The 22,567-nt window shown below is 36.8% G+C and overlaps 1 protein-coding gene across 1 annotated transcript in view; it reads right to left on the bottom strand.

The window, feature by feature from the left end:
* LOC136874863 (alcohol dehydrogenase 2) overlaps positions 1 to 22,567 on the bottom strand; it is a 181,653-nt gene that overhangs the window by 114,746 nt on the left and 44,340 nt on the right. The window contains exon 3 of the mRNA XM_068227919.1: positions 11,275 to 11,401. Within this exon, the coding sequence (XP_068084020.1) occupies positions 11,275 to 11,401 (127 nt within the window). The remainder of the gene's footprint in view (positions 1 to 11,274; positions 11,402 to 22,567) is intronic.

Raw genomic sequence — 22,567 nt, forward strand, 5'->3', positions numbered from 1 at the left:
CACACTCTGTTGACTGGAATGATCAATAAGACGACCTAGTCAAAAATGTGCCAGCTTTTATACCCAAGAGGAAGGTTCTAGAGAGCTCTGGACTAAGGCACAACACACCCCTAATTCTTACTGGGTAATTAAATAAAAACTAGACATAATTTGATTGGCTGAAAAATAAATATACAAAATTTTCTATTGGCCAACATCATAAGTTGGCAGAAAGAGATCAAAGTGTTGTCAACTTTAACATACCAAAAACAAGAATAATCAACTCAGTGTAGTAAACCTTAAAATAAAATTACTTAACAATTTTAATAATTCCTCTTCACACCAGAGGGCATAACATCAGTTTTTTACTAGAGATATCTGTAGACAAAAGTCCAGACTACTTGTATTAGTTGTTGCAAACTTCATATATCAGATGGCATTCTTCAAGGTACTTCTTTTGAATGAACAGGGCGGGTGTACCTCACACCCGCAACAGTCTTGGGTTTTGGCAAAATGTCCCGCTGTCCTGAAAGTTTTATTGGGGATGCTCAAAAGTCCCGCTTTTTTATGATTCCGCTTGGTCAATATATCTTATGCTGCATTGTTTCCTCTCATTGTATGCCAGGAAGCACCATTTGTACAACTTGCCTAATACTCTTTGCCTTTTACTTTTAATGTTTTGTGTTATTGGTAACACAGGTGTGATTTTCACTTGCATTTTCACCGGTTTTGTTCTTGTGGTAGCTGCTGAGTTTAATTTTTAGATCTATGAAATTATTGTTTCAACATGCTGAAGCAAAGGTGTAAATAAAATAAAAAGTGAGTTTCCTTTTATCATCGGTAGTGGTGTAGAATGCATGTTGTGCAAATCAAAATTTGATAACGGACATTGTGGATGGTCTGACATTGTGAATCACGTTAAAACGAAGAAACAGGTTGTGAGTTTTACAAATAGGAAAAGTCCTCTCAGTTTTAATTGCTGCATTAATGGGGTGAAAGTTTCTTTTGGGGATCATTGTAAGTACCTAGGTGTTAATATAAGAAAAGACCTTCATTGGGGTAATCACATAAATATGATTGTTAATAAAGGGTACAGATCTCTGCACATGATTATGAGGGTATTTAGAGGTTGTAGTAAGGATGTAAAGGAGAGAGCATATAAGTCTCTGTTAAGACCCCAACTAGAGTATGGTTCCGGTGTATGGGACTCTGACCAGGATTACTTGATTCAAGAACTGGAAAAAATCCAAAGAAAAGCAGCTTGATTTGTTCTGGGTGATTTCCGACAAAAGAGTAGCGTTACAAAAATGTTGCAAAGTTTGGGCTGGGAAGACTTTGGAGAAAGGAGACGAGCTGCTCGATTAAGTGGTATGTTGCAGGTTATAAATTTCATTTTCTTTGTCCGTATTGAAGATCTACTTGTGATACAAATTCTTATAATATTGTTAATTACCACCTATTGTATTGAATAGGTGGTAATTAACAGAATTATAAGAATTTGTATCATAAGTGGTATGTTCCGAGCTGTCAGTGGAGAGATGGCATGGGAGGACATCAATAGACAAATAAGTTTGAGTGGTGTCTTTAAAAGTAGGAAAGGTCACAATATGAATATAAAGTTGGAATTGAAGAGGACAAATTGGAGCAAATATTTGTTTACAGGAAGGGGAGTTGGGGATTGGAAAAACTTACCAACGGAAATGTTCAATAATTTTCCAATTTCTTTGCAATCATTTAAGAAAAAGCTAGGAAAACAACAGATAGGGAATCTGCCACCTGGGCGACTGCCCTAAATACAGATCATGATTTATTTATTTATTTATTTATTTATTTATTTATTTATTTATTTATTTATTTATTTATTTATTTATTTATTTATTTATTTATTTATTTATTTATTTATTTATTTATTTATTTATTTATTTATTTATTTATTTATTTATTTATTTATTTATTGATTGATTGATTGATTGATTGATTGATTGATTGATTGATTGATTGATTGATTGATTGATTGATTGATTGATTGATTGATTGATTGATTGATTGATTGATTGATTTATTGATTGATTTATTGATTTATTTATTTATTTATTTATTTATTTAAACAAAATATGTAAATGAAAGTATGAGTGACTATCTAACCTTCTAAACGGTGACTGAAATGGACAGGTAGTTAGTTGGCAGCACAAGAAGCTTTCTTTCGCATATCACAGTGCAATGTGTGACCATAGTTTTAGGTCAATGGACTGCACCACAACAGTTGTTAGAAAACTATTCAATCCAAAATTCATGTGTGGTCATGCAAAATGTAATGCAATCATTTCTAATGTTATTGCACCCTATGCAGCTCAGCAGGTTTTAAATGAACTGGAAAGTGCTCAGTTCATTTCAATAATGATTGATACATCTGATCATCTGGTTAGTTCCAGTCCTTGTGAGATATTTTCTTTCTGAAAATGGTATCATGGTGAAAGTGCTCAAACTGGTTAATTTATTTGGAGAAACTTCAGATTTACTTCAGAATTATGTGTTGGAAGTTTTGAAGAAATATGAACTTGAGGAAAAGGTAACTGCAGTTTCTGCCGATAATACTAATTTTGGTGGTAAACAGAGGAAAGAGGAAAACAATTTTTTCTATAAATTGCAGTACAACACAATGAACAGCCTAATAGGTGTTGGCTGTCATGCTCATGAGGTGTGCAATTCTTTACAAACTGGTTCTGATTGCCTACCTATTGACTGTCCACTATTTCCACATATAGGAAGTGTGCATGGTACTAGTAACAGAGTGCTCTGGCAGAGTTCCGAGAATTAATACTGTGAGAGTGCATTCCGCTGGAAGATTTGCTCATAGTTACGGCAAAAAATATCATTGCATTTTGTCGTCAAGATAAATATGAAGTAATGCTATGGAAGTTGTAATGCTATACATATAAAAATACATTTAAACCTGATATTGTTGTCACAGGGCGAAGTTAATAACAATATTGTAACTACCTCATATCTATGAATCTGTGAAAACTCAAATTTCACGAGTGAGATTTTTGGCGAAATTGACTGTGTTTTTGACAAGCTACTGACAGGGAGCATCTGGTAAGCAAATAAACAGGAATTCATTTGGAATAAGTAAATAGCACGTCAAGTTCTGATAAGATAGATTTATACGAGTGGATTATGTGCAGGTGTTACAGTTCTACGTTCTTTATTATTGGTGGCAAGAAATTTGCTAGCACACAAGCTACGTAAACAATGTCGCTGATATACGAAATATTTTTCATGATCTTGAAAATGTTCACCCTCTGTATGCATCTTTCAACATGAATTTGCACATTTGCTACACTCTGAGTTTGTAACACTTCATCTTATGTAAATCTCCCCTTGTGAAGAAAAGGCAGCATAACAAGTAAAGAATGAGGTGACTGTGTTTTAAAACCTGGAAATCCCTTGTCAGCTAATATAATGTCCCATTCACTCAAAAGATGTAGGAAGCCTGAATTGTTAACAATAAAAGTATCACTAGTTCTTCCACCATAACAAGGGGAAACAAAAACAATAGTTCTGTTTGGGGCCACAGCTAATAAAAATTTAAATGTATAACATGACTTGTACGAAGAATACATGTAACACCTCTCATCTATTCTTGCTGGCATTTCTGATTTCATTTCTGTGCAATCTATTAAAACTCGTACATCAGGATAATATGTTTGAAAAGCGCGAGGCAAAGTATTTTGCACGGATAGTTTGCTAGGCCAGAAAATAAAATTAGAAGTGCGTTTCTTGACTACTCCGAGAGCAGTATAAAATATTCGTGTAGCAGTAGTCCGATGTACACCAAATATGACTGCCAAGGAAGCAAAGGTCCAATTTCATTTTCATTAAAAAGAGTAAAGAAACGTTGTTACTTATATATATAGACACTTTGGAAACAAAGAAATAAAGTAAAAAAACTGAATGTTTCAAATGAAAGACTTCTTAAATCCTTCAACACTGCCTCACTTTTTATGCTCTGGTATCCATGAAATCCTCTGCATATGTCCAGAGGGGGTGTTGGGACCACAACTTTTATCCAACCTTTTCCGAAATACTTAAAGATACTGTGCTTGAGTTGCACTGTGTGCCTACATCATACCCACTAAAAACACAAGTGCATTTGAAAGTCGTTGCTTCAATTTCAAATGCTGCTTGCACCGACTTATGTAGTTTTTCACACACTCATTTTTAACAATAAATTCATGAGTTTCCTGATTAGAAGACATATGTATATTTGAGCATTTCATTCGCTCTTAAAACCAGAATACATCATATTTTCTTTTCGGTTTCTTCTTATAGCTCTCATGAAACACAGATGGTATATATGATGGATGATTTTCAATATTACTTGGCTTTCTTCCAATGAAATGTTCACTGCAAATGACAGAGCATTTGGTGGGTTCTGATGGAGTTATATCTGCACTGAAATGCAGGAAAACATTTATTATTATTATTATTATTATTATTATTATTATTATTATTATTATTGTTATTATTATTATTATTATTATTATTATTATTATTATTATTATTATTATTATTATTATTGTCTGACTCGTTGGCTGAATGGTCAGCGTACTGGCCTTTGGTTCAGAGGGTCCCGGGTTCGATTCCCGGCCGGGTCGGGGATTTTAATCGCTTCTGATTAATTCTTCTGGCTCGGGGACAGGGTGTATATGTCCGTCCCAACACTCTCCTCATCATATTCAGACAACATACTACACTACCAACCACCACAGAAATACGCAATAGTGCTTACATCCCTCCATAGAGGGTTGGCGTCAGGAAGGGCATCCGGCCGTAAAACAGGGCCAAATCCACACGTGCGACGCAGTTGGCACCCGTGACCCCACAGGTGTGGGAAAAGCGGCAGGAAAAGAAGAAGAAGAATATTATTATTATTATTATTATTATTATTATTATTATTATTATTATTATTATTATTATTATTATTATTATTATTATTATTATTATTATTATTCAGCATAGTCAAGACACATGCACATGGAAGGACATGAATGTAAACATGAACCTGCTGCAATGCACAATTGAAATGAAATGCAATATTTCAAAGTGTACTTAAATGAATGTGTTCTTGACTTGGCATACCTGGTATGTTTGAAATGTATGATATGAAATGTGTGATTTATGTCACAAATGAAATAAGGTAGCCTACTGTACTTACTTTATCCTTCCCACAGCTGAAATCCACTTCCTGCATCTGCCCGATTCCTATGGACGACCAGGAAATGTGTGAAATGTAATTCCTTTTCCATGCGTGTTTCTTTGTGTGTTGAGGCAGTGCACTGCACAACAGTTTCTATTTGATTTAGGCATTTTGATACACTACTACTACCACAATTTCACACGCACAGTTACACAGCCTGGTCTGACCGCTCAAGACAAGATCATCAAAATGTTACCGATTTCTTCCGCTAGAGGCGCTAAGAGCGTCCGTGCATGCTCCCTATAACACAGTAAGGGTTGAATCTCCCAAATCGTTCTGTATTTTCACTGGAACTGAATACAATACTGTGCTTGGGCACAGCCAGACTGGGTCGTTATCCTTGTTACCAGCATTGGAAAGAATTGTAGAAATATTTCCAGCATTGAAATCTTATTTTCTGTCCAACTTTAAGTGTCCTGTTATCTTCAAACAATTCTTTGAGAACCCTCTTTCTGTTACTCTTTTACATTTTCTTGTTAGTCAGCTGAAACCTTTTGCCACAACAGTTAAATATGTTGAGAAAAAAGAAATCACAGTAGTGAAAATCTATCAAGAAATGAGCAAGTTATTGAACAAATTACAATGCAGAAAGTCTGAAAGGTTCCTCACTTCTGTTGTACGTGATCAATTAAGAAAGCTGGAAGAGGAGGGGAAATCACTTTAGAAAAATTACGCAGTTTCTATGACACTTGCATTGAGTATATTATTGAATGGTGTTTATAATTTCTTACACCTTTTAAACCATTTGATTGGGTGACTTTCGACCAAATTTTCTGCTGATGAAGATGAACTGTTTGATGAATTTTCATGGGTACAGAACTACTTAAAAAATGAAACTGAAAGCAGTAATGCAAGAAACAATGACACTATTTGTGGAAAGTGGTGTAAAATGATTGCCTATTTAATAGTAAAAACATTAACATGAAGAATTGTTTATTTAGTATGGTTTTGTCTTTCAGTTCCTGGGTCAAATGCTGCTGTGGAATGTGTTTTCTCTCCAGTGAACTCTTTGTGATCAGATGAAAAAAAAAAAAAAAAAAAAAACCAGAATGATAATTGCTAGTGAAGGTCTTGCTCATTGTCAATATATACTTTAATGTGGTATCGTGTGCTGATTTTTATGACAAAATATCAGAATAACAGACACTTCTTGATAAAATACATAATAGTGAAAAGTACAGGGTTGAGACATCTACTACTTCTGTGGTATAAATAATCTACTGTATATCAGTCTGCTGAACAAATTTAAGTAATTTCATATTATTTGTATGCATGATATGAAGATTCATTTAAAATATTCACTAAATTTTATCAACAAAATTTTTGTTCTCCTTTTTTTCTTAATTGTCTCAGGTTTTTCTTTTTTTTTTTTTTTCAGATATCCTGTTTTTGTATAAACATTATGTGGACACCCTACTATAGAAGAGGTCACTGCATAGGCTACTTAGAGCCACAGGCAGTGCCAATGCATTATGAGAAACGAAGTCTGATGGATTAGAATTTGTGAACCGAGAGCTGGACTCCATAGTCAGAGAACATGGGTGATACAAGTGGGCCATGTAACACTAGAAATCAGATGGCTGAACTTCAGTAACAGCTTACATACAGTATATCAGCCTATGTCTGAACGTAATAACTAAGCCAACAATTTACAGATATTAGTAGAGCTACACCAGGGGACAACAAAAACATTGAAACAAAAAGGCCTCCAGCTAAAGACTGTTTTATCGATCACTACTTCACAGTTTTTAATTTTGTAACTGATGTTTTTAATTTATTATATATGTCTTACTCAGGATGACCCTATGTCAGGTTGAAACATGTCTATGTTTTCATCTTAATTGGCTGTAAATATCATAGTATTGACTAGGAGGATATCAGCGTAATTTTGTACAAATTTGTAAGAAGTTCAACCGTCAATACAGATCTAACATGAGATTCATAGTCTGTAACCAAGATTTTGATGGACTACTTGAGAAACATGGCATATCTCAATGACTGATGACCCCCTATATCCTGAGCAGAATGGCATCTCCAAGAGATACAATAGAATGCTCATGGAGATGGCAAGGTGTTTTCTACTACAATCAGGGTTGCCATCAACATTTTGGGGGAAGGCAGTTAACACAGCAAGCTTCATCGGAAACAGGTGTCCCACGAAAATGTTGGAGGGGAAGATACTGTAGGGGCTTTGCATTGGTAAGCTGGCCTATGTGACTGACTTCAAACCTTTTGGGTATGAAGTGTTCCTCATGGATAGGTCACCAGGAAGATATAAGCTCAAACTTTGCTCCATGAAAGGAATGTTTGTAGGATACATGGAAACAAAGAGGTGTCAGGTATGTATTCTGAGCAAGGGTAAGATTGAAGTGTCAAGAGATGCCAAGTTTCTGGAGAAGTTGCCTGTGCAGCCAAGCAACAACAAATGTGGAGATTTTGAGCCAGAAGAAGTGACTGCATGAGAACTGTCCAGTCGGCTGATCGACAACAATGTAGCAGCGAAGTTGTCACAATTGCTCTGAAGGAAAAATCATAGATGCTGAAATCTTAGATCAACAAGACAACTTTGTAGTAGAAGATTCCCTGCAGAGAAACCATCCAGACAATGACCTGGAAAACGATGCAAGAGATACACTAGATGACCAGGAAGGACCTGCTTTACCGGGCGAGTTGGCCATGCGCGTAGAGGCGCGCGGCTGTGAGCTTGCATCCGGGAGATAGTAGGTTCGAATCCCACTATCGGCAGCCCTGAAGATGGTTTTCCGTGGTTTCCCATTTTCACACCAGGCAAATGCTGGGGCTGTACCTTAATTAAGGCCACGGCCGCTTCCTTCCAACTCCTAGGCCTTTCCTATCCCATCGTCGCCATAAGACCTATCTGTGTCGGTGCGACGTAAAGCCCCTAGCAAAAAAAAAAAAAGGACCTGCTTTGATAATGGTGACAGAACACCAATAAATCACAATGTTGAAGAGAAGGCAGACTTCTCATATCTGACTGAGGTCTCTATCTCACAGGTTTTGTCCAGTGCCCAATCATATGAATGGCTGGAAAGTTTGGCAAGTGAAGTCAGGTCAGTGCTGAAAACAAGATGTCAGATGTGGTATCAAGATCAGTAGCCAAGGATGTGATTGGAAGCCAATTTATTCTATGAAAAAGTTTGAGAAGGACGGACTTTTGGAGAAGAGAGAAGTCTGGATCATCACAAAAGGGTTCTCCCAACATTATGGGAAGGACTGTCATGAACCTTTTGCTGCAGTTACTCAATTGGATTCAATTCGTTTGGCCATCACATATGAAGCACAGAACAGGATGAATATTCATCAGTATAATGTCGTCCAACTCGTTGGCTGAATTGTCAGCGTTGAGGCCTTCGGTTCAGAGGGTCCTGGGTTTGATTTCTGGCTGGGTCAGGGATTTTAATCACCTCTGATTAATTCTTCTGGCTCAGGGACTGGGTGTTTGTGTTTGTCCCAAGACTTTCCTCTTCATATTCACACAACACCTTACACTACCAACCATCACAGAACCATGCAATAGTGATTACATCCCTCCATATGGGCTTGGTGTCAGGAAGGGCATCCAGCCGTAAAACAGGGCTAAATCCACATGTGCGACACAGTTCGTATCCGTGACCTCGCAGGTGGGGGAAAAACGGCAGAAAAAGAAGAAGATTCATCAGTATGATGTCGCTACAGTCTATCTGAATGGTAGCTGAGACAAAAATGTGTTCATTGAGTTGCCTAACGAAATGGAAGAAGTATTCAAATACATCATCAGGAAGAAGAATCACGATCAAGAATTCACCCATGAAGCTGAGGACATGTTGCAAAGATTGAAAATGGGGGACTTCATCTGCCACATGAAGAAGGTGTTATATGGCTTGAAGCTGGCTGGTCAAGCTTGCCATCAGTGCCTTGATTAACAATTACACAGTCAAGGAGCAGTACTGATGAAAGGAGATCAGTGCATGTATGTGAAGAACCAATATGAGGAGCTATCATCATAGTATATATTGACAATATTTTGGTTATGTGTTGGGCCGTAAGTGTATTCAATTCGAAAATCGTCAAAGTCACGTTTTGGAATTACAGGATCTCAGTGAATTGATGTGCTACCTGGGATAGACTTCTACATAGACCATAAGATAACGTTGAATCAGAGGATGTACAAAGAAGACATCCTATGTTGTTTCAACAAGTCAGAATGCAATCCTGTCTCATGCCTGCCACTGCTGGAACAAAGATTACTAAGACCAATATATGGACCAGTTCAGATGGTGACAAACTACCCTATCATGAACTAATTAGATATCTACTGTATCTTTCAATAGCTACACGTCCTGACATAGCCCATAGAGTTAGTTTTCTCAGTCAGTACAATGATTGCTTTGTAAAGTGTCATTGGATGGTGGAGAAGAGAGTTTTTTGCTATTTAAAGGGCACCTAGGACCTGGGGATCAGTTACAGATCTGGAAAGGGATCAGTAGTGAGCTACATGGATGAAGAGTATGGAGTATAGCGAGCTACATGGATGAAGAATATGGAGTTTAGGTTCTTCTACAAGCCTAGGTTATGTTCTTGATCGATTCTTAAAATTTTGTTCCAGTACTCTTAAGATTTACTAAAATTTAAATAAAACAATGTCATAGTCAGTACCTATTGATTTGTGGTTGAAATTATTATTACTTGCTATCTGTATTTTTGAATGCCTTCCTGCAGCTTTTCATGTTCATTTTGATTAATTCGTAGGTAATATATTATGAACCATCTGTTGATGCGTGCAGTCATGTTGGCAGTTTACTATAGTGCTGGGAGTGGAGCAGTTTCTCCTGTGATTACAGTTGGTAGTGACATCAGGTATTATCTGCCAAACTGTTTCTCAGGAACCAATCATTACTCTGGAGAAGGATGGGAGGTTGGAGGAACAGTAATGCATGTTGTGTGCTCAGTTGCAGTTGTAGCAGTGGTATGGATGGGGCATGTTAGTGACATGGTAAGTATTGTTTGACACATTTGAAGATGGTGAATATATGAACTATATGTAAATATGTGCATTCTCACCACCATTATTGTTTAAATTGTAGATAACTGGAACACAGATAAAATGCCAAGACAGCTGTCCAAAACCTGGCATTTTTTGAAGTATGTGAAGGAAAGTAATCTGTAAGCTGTGTGGTAACGTTTATTCCATAGGTGGTGGAATATCTAAACTAATGCACCATGTGGAAAAGGTGAAGTGAATTCACAAACTTGTAGTCATTATGATACCCCTATTGCAGTATACAGTCATAACTCTGTGGAAAAGAAGGACTTAGACCACCCTTTGGTTCTGTTTGTGGTAACTGGTGTACGACCTTTGTAAATTGTGCAGGACAAATGGTTTAAAACGTTCGTATGTAAATCAAACCCTTGATACGAACTTCCACCACGCTGTACTTCTATCCAACCAGATAGTCATTTTGCAAACTTTTCAAATATAATCTGAAAGAATGCTTTCCCAGAAGTTACATATAACACGTGAAGCTGACTGGCCTGTAATTATCCGCAGTGAGTTTATCACCCTTTCCTTCGTACACTAGGGTTACTGTACCAACTCCCCATTAATTTGGCACAATGTGTATGAGACCAGAAATCATTCTGGCTGATTGTGCCAAGTGAAGAGGGATGGAAAATGAAGTGAATAAGTGGCAATTAAGGATCCAAAATAGATTTAGTACACTTGCTACAGGAAGTTGTGTTTACAATGAAATGCATGTATGTCCGACTGTTGTTCTGTTGCTTTACAGGGTCAGGTATGAAGTCAGGTGAATATGGTTACAATCAAATGAGTATGTATATTTAGTACCAAAACAGGGAAGAATGAAATCAATCTTAAATTTTGGTATTATTATAAAATTTTGCATTATTGAAATGTTCTTCATAACAACAGACTAGAAAACTGTTAGAGAAAGAAAATATTTTCCCCATTTTCCATTTTGGTGGCATTGCAGGGTACAAATTGGAGGTGTCCTTGTACTAAAATGAAGAATACTCACTATCAAATTCACTCTCACAGGTGACATCACATCTGATGAAGATAGCCTTATCCTTGCCAAACTTCTCATTGAGTTTCTTTATTGCTTCCTCACCTTCCTTTGGGACTATTCCACCAATCACTACATGCTAAAACAGAAACATAATAGGGTTTGATAGACAAGATGAATTTATTATGGGATGTATAGTATCAGTAGTAGCAGGTGAGTATTGCACTTGAGAGTGTGCACACCCAGCACTTGAATTGCTCAAAGGTTTGTCGTTTCCTTTCCTATCCTGATCAGAGATACTCTTTAAACAAGCACAGTACTATCTTGTGTACGCACTGCCTGAAACTTTCCTTGTACAGAGCACATATCATGCTTCCCTATTGCCTGGTGCCATTTGTGAAATCTATATATATATAAAATAGGAGTTTTGTCTGTACATTGCTCAGAATTTGAAAATCATGATATTTCTGTATTGGTCATGTCCACAGTAACAAGGAAATGCACTTTTTACTTTTCCATAATTTCTATCTGTCTGTCTGTCTATCTGTCTGTCTGTACATGCATCACGAGAAAACGGCTGAAGATAATTTAATGAAAAGCAGTATGCAAAGTCGGGGTAAAAGCCACTACAATATAGGCTATAAATCATTTTATTCATACTGAGTGAAATGGTAGTTTAGGGGAAGGCCTAAAATGTAACTCTCAAATATTTACATTATTAGTGGTCCTGTTGATAAATACAACATAACTTAAGTTATATATAATTAAATTTCTGATCATTTATGTCTTATACACTTTTACCATACCACCTATGATAACAGAGATATTCATGAATTTGTATTTTTGTTGCTAAGTCCATATCAATGCCGAGCCACGAGAAAATGGGTTAACAGAATTTAATGAAAATCGGTATATAGAGTTGGGGAATAAGATACTAAAGTCTAAGCTATAAACAATTTTATTCACCCTGGATTGAATTGTAGTTTAGGGGAAGGTGCCTAAAATTTAATTTTTAAATACCTACCTATATTATTGGTTCTATCGAAAAGTACTACATAACAAAAGTTACAGAGAATACAATTTCCGATCATTTATGTTTTATTCAGTTTTACCGTACTGACTATGATAAGAGTGATATTTTAGAGTTGGAAGAAAACTAAATGTGAAGGCCTACCATATCGAAAACGCATAACAGTGATCAACAATAACATTACAATGACCACTGTTTGTTGTGATGTTCTTTGTCTCTTATGGTGCCACTCACCTCCGATAGATAGGACTACTGCTGCGTACCGAGTATAACAGCCTGCCTGAATATTGGCAGGAAATAGCTGAAGAGTTAGAAAAATTTCTTCTTTAGCACGCCATTCTTCCGATTCATACATTTCCTCATACTGCTGATACGTAACACACTGGTTCATCATAGTATTCTAGCATTCGATCCCTACTCTGACACACTGTTTTGAATGAGCAGTGTGCACATTTGAGGCAGAGGTTCACGTAGTAGTAGTAGTAGTAGCAGTAGCAGCAGTAGTAGTAGTAGTAGTAGTAGTAGTAGTAGTAGTAGTAGTAGTATCTGGTCTAGAATTACAGTTTAGGCCTATTGCAAACTATAGCACCACAATTCACTAAGTAACTCAAAATTCAACCCTGGAAAGAGCCGTTACTAAAGACAAGCTTCTTCCTCTTCACTTTCATTAAATTCTACATTCATTTTATTTCAAATTAGCAGTGAAGAGGGGATTTCTCCTCTGGCTTGGAGTAAGAATTTGCCTCCAAATCAGATAGTTTTTTCTGCCGCCAGTGTAGTGAGCTGAGATTTTCTCATTCATTGGGTACTCCTAGGAAACAGATTAGTAAAAGGGCATAGTTTTTGCCCTGGGACTCTCAACTATTTGACCCCCCACTCCCCGCCGATAAAGGACAAAGATTGTTCACTCATCACGGCTATCTGCAGTTTGGTCATTCCAGCTCTGGAACTTTGGATTGTTAGATCGGATGCGTAGTACTGTGGTTTTTCATTTGGTCAAGTATTTCATGTGAAAGCAGTGCCTTCAATTGTGCCATTCCTACTGACGTCATTGTAATGACCTAGGTACATTTCAGTTGGGGAAACTACTAAGACAGTCTTTCTGAGGATGTAAAAGGCAGGTGGAGATTGAGTGTCTTCCATTATAATGAAAACTTCAAACTTGATTGTGACTGATGGTAGGCAAGCAGGCCTACTGTTACAATGAAAATTCCCCAACCCAGTTTTCATATGAGAACAGACGTTTGGTGACTTCCCCGTCGCGTTTCTAGGGTAATGTTAAGGGCTATGCAATTTAATACAATCTTGCTGTCTGTCTATATGTATGTACATGCATCACGAGAAAACAGCTGAAGATAATTTAATGAAGAGCAGTATGCAAAGTCGGGGTAAAAGCCACTACAATATAGGCTATAAATCATTTTATTCATACTGAGTGAAATGGTAGTTTAGAATTCCATAGCGAAGCACAGGTACATCAACTAGTTCACTATAAATTGTATACTTAGTTCCATTTCTTGGATTGCTAACTTAACAAAACTGAAATTATATAGTTGCCAGCAAAGCTGACTGATGAAGACTATCATGAGAGGGGGTAACTCTATTGATAAATATGATTGAAGAAAGCTGGTTTGCTAGATTGTTTTAAGGCTGTCTAATGGTAATTATTTTGATGAGGCAAACTATGTAACTAGCTCTGGTTGATACATAAATTTAAAATTGCATGGGTTTGTTCTGCCTATGAATGAAAATATTTGGTGCTTCTACAATCAGATTTTTATTTTTGAAAAAGTTGTGAATGAATCATACCTATTTTTATTATTGTCATCTATATCTCTAATTAGGAATGTCTGTGAGGTAGACTCAATGATGCCCATCGGACAAAGCATTCCAAACACACATATCTTTGTAGGCCTAAATGAGACAGTGAGCATAATATATTTTAATATATAAAGGTCAGCTGCTCTGCATAACTGTTATACATAATATGATTCCTCAACAGTGTATAGCCACTTTATAGCCACTAAGGCTACCATGTGGATAAATATATTATCCAATTTGAATAGTTTAATTGACAAATATGAATACAATACCAATAATAGTGCTGTAGTCCCTTCCTGAAATGATAACGTCTTATAATTCATTCTGCTGGTAAGGGTGCCCGGTAGAAAAATAGGTGTAGCGAAGGAGTTACTGGTAGATTTCGTTCATTTAGGTATCAATGTGAAAATCATATCTCCCACTACATGATAAAATGTGCTTCACTTGGGGAGGAGGATGGGGGTGTATGGATAGCTGGGGTATAATTTTGAGGGCAGACACAGCTCTGAGAAGACCTAGTGATTACACATGTTGTTTGATTCAGATGTTATAAACAGAATTCATCAGTGGCAAATCTACTTGGGGTCATTTGAGGCAGTGTCTACCCTAAGAAATACGATTAAACATAAATATCATAACATATTGTGTTAAATCAACAATAATCTCTATTTGATATGTGCTACATTATAACAGCAGATGATGTGGTTCGCTGATTGCCTAGATGGTGATAGCAGACTATTTGTTCAGACAGGGAGGCATTCTGTAACTTGTCTCACCCAGGACGTTTTGTTTTGTTTCCCTTCCGTCAGCTTGGTAGAATGGAGTGGGGTGGTAGAGGAAAGATAGGTTACCGCCCGTGCTCCTCTCTCCGCAAGGTCTAGACCCCAGACAGGCATGCCTCCTCTGCTATTTGAGAGAGTGGAAACTCTCTGCGCGAAGGTGACAATGAACTACCTTATTGTTAATTGTGTGTTACTCTTTCGAATTAGTACGGTAGGCAATCAGTTAATTATTGGCTTTAATTGTGATAATTTAGAAATGGACTGTTAGTTGTGTAAAACAAGACTGACATCACCCGTTTGAAACTCGCATTGAAATAATGAGTGAAGTAGACCCCTTCGGGAACATAACGAGTCTTTTTAACTCTTTACAACATAAACCGTTCTCGTCTTGGACTTACGAAGAGAAATGTGAAGCCAAACAAAAGATGTATGCCTAATTTGGATATTAAGTAGTTTGATGGTAAAGTAGTGAGAAAATTTCAATTTTCTTGGTATACACGATATTCATGGTTCTGAAAACAAGAAGCTTTTTTTATTATATGTGTGTTTTGTTTGGCGGTGAAACGGAATGGACTTTAAATGGGGTAATTGTTACAAAAATCTTTCTTAGAAAAGTAGAGAAGCATCAAAATTCAAATAAACTTATTCAGAATGAAGAGAGATTCCATTTACTGGGGTTTGGGAAGATAGAAAATTCTTTATGTGAAGGTGCAAGAATTCAAGTCATTAAACATAAGGAAGACCAATATAGTTGGTCCGTTATTGGACATTATAAATTTTCCAACTAACACAACACAACACAACAAACATAATGAAATAATGAAACAAAATCAGTTTGATCTTGAGAGACTTGTTTACATTGTGTGTTTACTTGGAAAACAGGAGCTTGGATTTCAAGGTCATTTTGAAGGGGAAGACTCGATCAACCGGGGCAATTACCTAAAGTTGTTAGATCTTCTTTCAAAACAAGAACAGTATATTCAAGATCATCTCCAGTCCACATCGAGCTTTAAAGGCACATAAAGTGAAATACAGAATGAATTAACTGAGTCTGTAACTGTCATAATTCAGGAGACAATCAAAGCAGAGTTAGATCCTTGTGATTTCATTAGTATTCAGGCAGATGAGACCTTAGATGTATCAAACAGATCTCAAGTTAGTGCAATATTCTGGTTATTCTCAGAACATGGTCCCACAGAAAGATTCATAGACTTTTATGCTGTTTCAATTGATAAGACTGCATCAGGCTTATCAGAATTAATTGTCAACCAGTGGCATATACTGAGGGCTACCAAGGCTATCAGTGAACCCCAAACCTCAATTGAGAACGATGGAAGTATAAAGCACATTATAATATAAGCATCTGACACATTGTTCCATTTTCAAAACTTTAGTGAGAAAAAATGTTGCGCATATTTCTGAGAGCTAAGCATCGGCGACTGATATCGCAGCCCAGACTCTCGTCCCTCTCCCCTCTACTCACCCATAGCGGCTAGCTGCTGTATATCAGGCAGGAGCGGGGACCGGTGGGGGGGTGGGGGGTGGGGGGGATAGGTGTGCTAGGCTTCGGTCCGTCACATCGCTACTTTCTATCAACCATGCGTTACTCATTGTATATACTTCCTCATCTCATACTTCTGACTTAATCATGTAGATAACAGAGTGCTGGTATTTCACTCCAGTTTCCTTCTACATCCTTGTAGGAAGACACTGCAGGGCTGCTGTTATAGGAGCAATAGAGTTTTATTTTTATAGGTACAGCTGCTAAAATGAAATGCAATCTTTCAGGTTCTCTTTTGTTTGTTGGAATTGAACCCGTGATCATGGGTCAGACACCAGCACTGATCTCCCGAGGAAGCTAAAAAACCAGTGAACGATGGGTACAACCGCTGTAAAATTCAACATTTGTATTTAATAATAATAGTAATAATAATAATAATAATAATAATAATAATAATAATAATAATAATAATAATAGCCGGGCTGAGTGGCTCAGATGGTTGAGGCGCTGGCCTTCTGACCCCAACTTGGCGGGTTCGATCCTGGCTCAGTCCGGTGGTATTTGAAGGTGCTCAAATACGTCAGCCTCGTGTCGATGAATTTCTTTACTTTGAAGGAAGATTCCAAATACAAATTTTCATATCTGTAACTTCTTCAGTTTTTATATATAAGTATCTTCATAAAAAGAATTGAACTCCTTTATCACCCCACCCGTTAAGTTGATTTCCCCCCACCCAAAAAATGCGAGCTTTATTTTTAAAGGAGATTCCAAATACCAATTTGCACATCCGTAACCTTCAGTTTTTGAGATATAAGTTTCTCCATAAAGAGAATTACATTTTTTTCACTTATTTTCACACTCCCCTCTTAAGTGAGTGTTCCGAAAACAAAAAAGTGTTTCTTTATGTATAAAGGAGCTTCCAAATACCAGTCATCATGACTGTATCATTTTCAGTTTTTGAGATATATGTATCCTCTTAAAAAAAAAAAATCAACTCCGTTTTCCTCCTCCAACCCCACCAAGTTGATTTCCCCCCCAAAATCCATGTTTCTTTATTTTTAAAGGAGATTCCAAATACCAATTTTAATGTTTGTAATATCTTTAGTTTTCTTAGTATTCTTATTCAAATAATTCAACTAATTTTTCAATTCTTTCACTCCCCCCCCCCTTTTAGGTGGATTTTCTGAAAACAAAATAATACGCATTTCTTTATTTTTAAAAGAGATCCAAAATACCAATTTTCATGTCTGTAACTTGTTAATTCTTGAGATATACTCTAGATATGCTCATTTAAAAAATTCACCCCCTTTCCAGTTCCTCTAAGTGGCTTTTCTGAAAACAAATTATCTTTCTTTACTTTTACAGGAGATTCCAAATACCAATTTTCAAGTCGGTAATATATTATGTCTAAGATAATTTTCAGATATAATCTTTTTAAAAATTCACCCTGTTTGTCACTCCTGTTCACCCCCTATTCATTGAATTTTCCAAAAACACAAAAATATGTGTTTCTTTATTTTCAAAGGAGATTCCAATGATCAATTTTCATGTCGGTAACATCTTCAGTTTTTGAGATATATGTACCCTCATGAAAGGTATTCAACCCCTTTTCCCCATTTTCCACCCCCTTAATAGGATTTTCCACAAAAAATGTGTTTCTTTATTTTTAAGGGAGATTCAAATACCAATTTTTACGTCTGAAAACTTTTAAGTGTTTGAGATATAGATATCGTAATTGGAAATAATCACTCCCCCTTTTCACCCCCTTTAGTGATGGAATATCCAAAAATCCTCCCTTAGTAAGCACCTACACCCTAATATAAATGTATCCTCAAAATTTCATTTCTTTATGTCCAGTATTTTGGATCGGTGATGATGAATCGGTCAGTCAGTCAGTCAGTCAGTCAGTCAGTCAGTCAGTCAGTCAGTCAGTCAGTCAGGACTTGCTATTATATATATATATGCGCTGAATGCAGAACAGGATTGATTGATTGATTGATTGATTGATTGATTGATTGATTGATTGATTGATTGATTGATTGACATATGAATCATAAATAAACACTCAAAGTGGAATATAATAATTAGGCGTATTGATTATTTTCCACTTATTCTCACCTACTTTGCACACAGATGTTGCTCTCATTGAAACTTGGAACAAACTGCATTGCAAAACAAAGCCAGAACTCAGTTCTCTCATGATCCCCTCCCACCCACACAGCTGTTGGCTTAGTCACTCCCAACTGCTCCGGTTCCAAGAAAATTGGATGACCCAGTATTATTTCTTGAATAATAAAGTATGCTTATTTGATGTGTACTGCATAACCTAGTACCAGAGTACTGTCATTTGGTTGTTTCTATCACACTAAAATAACATTTTAGCTTAACTTGGACTTGTCAGATAGAGTTTTATTTTTAAGCTGAAAGATGGTTATATTAGCCTATATTTATAGCTTACTTAAAAGGAGAAAAAGAAACACATTTCTAACATTTATTTTGCATCAAATTTACAAGAGTGGGAGAACAAATATGAATAAAAATTGAAATAATGGAAAATGCTACTCATATCAAAGAAGAAAAATTTCTTGCACAGAAGCTTTTGAAAATATAGAAATCATTTTGTAGCCTTCTATCTCTTGTAACCTGATTGACAAATCAGCATTCTAGTCAGTATGTGGGACACAATAAATTTGTTTCCCAGCTAAATAAGAGTGTGCAGTTTCCTTATCTCATAACTTAGAAACATAGTTACTTGCGTAAGTGGACGTTAGTGAACCCTACATACTAAAGGAAAATAAAACAAATGTGCAAAGAAATGAAACAATGACATTTTAGCCATTGTGACATTTATGTGCTGACTGACACCAATATCTCTGCCTGTGGGTGGGGGCAGTAGATTGATTGATTGCCAGTAGCAAACTCTAAGTAACTGTATACTCCTTAGACCATGCAAACCTAAGTACATCAAAAGTATCAAGAATAAACCAAAGGATATCAGAAAGATGAAAGTAAGGTGGCTGACAAAAGTAATTTGAGACAATGTCTGACTGACCTAGGTGCCATGTGGTCACAACTGTGTGCTCCCAATTTCAGCTCCTAAGGTATGGACAGTGGAAGATGGGATGCATCTCACATGTCTCTGGGCAGGGGCGTAACGAATTGTTATGGGTCCGGCTGCCAAAATAAAAATTTGGGCTCCCTCAAGTAAAATGTAAAACCTATGAATAACTTAATATAAATTTAATTACAGCAGGTAGAAGTAATGCAATATATTATATGAACAAAGTGATTATTAGTTAATGTAAGATTATTAAAAAATAATGTTTAATTGGTTTTATTTGACTGCCTCCATGGTTTATAGGGTTAGCTGCAGAACTGCCAACCATGCACCACGTAGATGTCCATACTTAACTTTAATTGGTCTCATCTTTCAGTAAATACAGAACTATTCTCTATAACTGATACCAAAGTCTTGGTTATTTATTTGATTACAATACAGAAAAATACACCAACAAAATTAAATCAAATACTGTTAAAATAAAGTTTGAATATCAAACTGGACAACTGATAAGCCTATTATTAACTTATGCAAAAAGAGCTCATTCGAAACTGGGTTGACTGATTATTCTACACCAGCTTGTTATTGGCATTATATACTGTTGTCGAACAAATCTGTGACAACAGTTAAATGTTCTGCAATAATTGTGCATAAAACACCTCAGGTACACTCACAACAAGAAAGTAATCATTTTCTAACTAAAATATGAAATTTCAGTATCAATTTTCATTGCTGCAATTATTAATAAATAATTTGGTGCTGGTCTTTTCTAAAGAGCACATTGTGGTGTTGCTGTGCTGTGTTACATTCAACACGATATACTGCTGTTATAATAGATGCAATCAAGTGACACTGACTCTGCGAACAAATTGTAAAAAGAAGAAAACCATTTTGACTCATTCTAAAAAATCGCCCTGATCATTTACATGCAGAGAGTCATTAGGCTAGATATGTATTATTTCTATTTTTTCGCAAGGAGTCTGCAGGGCCCCTGAAAGGTCCGGGCCCGCCTGCATTGCAGGCCCTGCAGGCTATAACATTATGCCACTGTCTCTGGGTGAACAGTCCAACCTAATCCAAGGCAAGTATACAGTAAATCTGGAAACACTCATCACTCTTAGGATCTTATTAAGGAACCCCTGTTGGTGGGGGTAGTGGAATATCATATGAGACGACTAAAAGGGTCCCCAGGGGCTCTTAACTAGGGAGCGTGGGTAGGCAACCACAGGGCTCTTAGCTGAGTCCTCACATTGCTTCCACATCAAGCTGAAAATTACAGGCCACTCAGTTTGACATGCATTGCATGTAAGCTTTGGGATAGCATTCTTTCTGATTATATTAGACATGTTTGCAAAATTAATAACGGTTTGATAGAAGGCAGTTTGGGTTCAGGAAAGGTAATTCCACTGAAGCTCAACTTGTAGGATTCCAGCAAGATATAGCAGATATCCTGGATTCAGGTCAAATGGACTGTATCGTGATTGAACTATGTAAGGCATTTGATACGGTAGATCATGGGAGACTACAGGCAAAAATCAATGCAATTGGACTACAAAAAGGAGTGACTGAATGGGTTGCTACATTTCTAGAAAATAGAACTCAGAGAATTAGAGTAGGCGAAGCTTAATCTGTCCCTGTAGTAATTAAGAGGAGAATTCCTCATGGCAGTATTATTGGACCTTTATGTTTTCTTATATTTATATATATCAATGATATGTGTAAGGAAGTGGAATCAGAGATAAGGCTTTTTGCAAATGATGTTATTCTCTACAGAGTAATAAATAAGTTACAAGATTGTGAGCAACTCCAAAATGACCTTGATAATGTTGTGAGATGGACAGTACGCAATGATATAATGATAAACGGGGTTAAAAGTCAAGTTGTGAGTTTCACAAATAGGATAAGTCCTCTCAGTTTTAATTACTGTGTTGATGGGGTGAAAGTTCCTTTTTGGGTTCATTGTAAGTACCTACAGGTAGGTGTCAATATAATGGAAAGATTTTCATTGGGGTAATCACATAAATATGATTGTTTATAAAGGGTACAGATCTCTGCAGATGGTATAATAATAATTTCGTGTGGCTATTTCTAGCCGAGTGCAGCCCTTGTAAGGCAGACCCTCTGATGAGGGTGGGCGGCATCATGTGTAGGTAACTGCATGTTATTGTGGTGGAGGATAGTGTTATGTGTGGTGTGTGAGTTACAGGGATGTTGGGGACAGCACATACACCCAGCCCCCGGGCCATTGGAATTAACCAATGAAGGTTAAAATCCCCGACCCGACTGGGAATCGAACCTGGGACCCTCTGAACCGAAGGCCAGTACGCTGACCATTCAGCCAACAAGTCAGACTCTGCAGATGGTTATGAGGGTATTAAAGGGTTGTAGTAAGGCTGTAAAGGAGAGGGTATATAAGTCTCTGGTAAGACCCCAACTAGAGTATGGATCCAGTGTATGGGACCCTCACCAGGATTACTTGATTCAAGGACTGGAAAAAATCCAAAGAAAAGCAGTTCGATTTGTTCTGGGTTATTTCCGACAAAATAGTAGTGTTATAAAAATGTTGCAAAGTTTGGGCTGGAAAGAATTAGAGAAAGGAGATGAGCTGCTTCACTAAGTGGTATGTAATACCAATATAAATGGTCCGCTATTGATCTAATATTACACCATTTATATTGGTATTATAAATTTAGACATTCGGGACAAATATTTCAGGTTCCCTATGGGAATCAACAACTGTATCATAAGTGGTATGTTCCGAGCTGTCAGTGAGAAATGGTGTTGAATGACATCAGTAGACGAATAAACTTGAGTGGAGTCTTTAAAAGTAGGAAAGATCACAATATGAAGATAAAGCTGGAATTCATGAGGACAAATTGGGGCAAATATTCGTTTATAGGAAAGGGTGTTAGGGATTGGAATAACTCACCAGGGGGAATATTCAATAAATTTCAAATTCCTTTAAAATCATTTAAGAAAAGGCTAGGAACACAACAAATAGGGAATCAGCCACCTGGGCGACTGCCCTGAAGGCAGATCAGTAGTGACTGATTGATATGATTAGTACTCGTGCCAGGCTCTTCATTTTCATCTATCCTATCCAACCTCCCTTG

This window comes from Anabrus simplex, chromosome 5 (assembly GCF_040414725.1).
Source record: "Anabrus simplex isolate iqAnaSimp1 chromosome 5, ASM4041472v1, whole genome shotgun sequence".
Taxonomy (NCBI): Eukaryota; Metazoa; Arthropoda; class Insecta; order Orthoptera; family Tettigoniidae; genus Anabrus; species Anabrus simplex.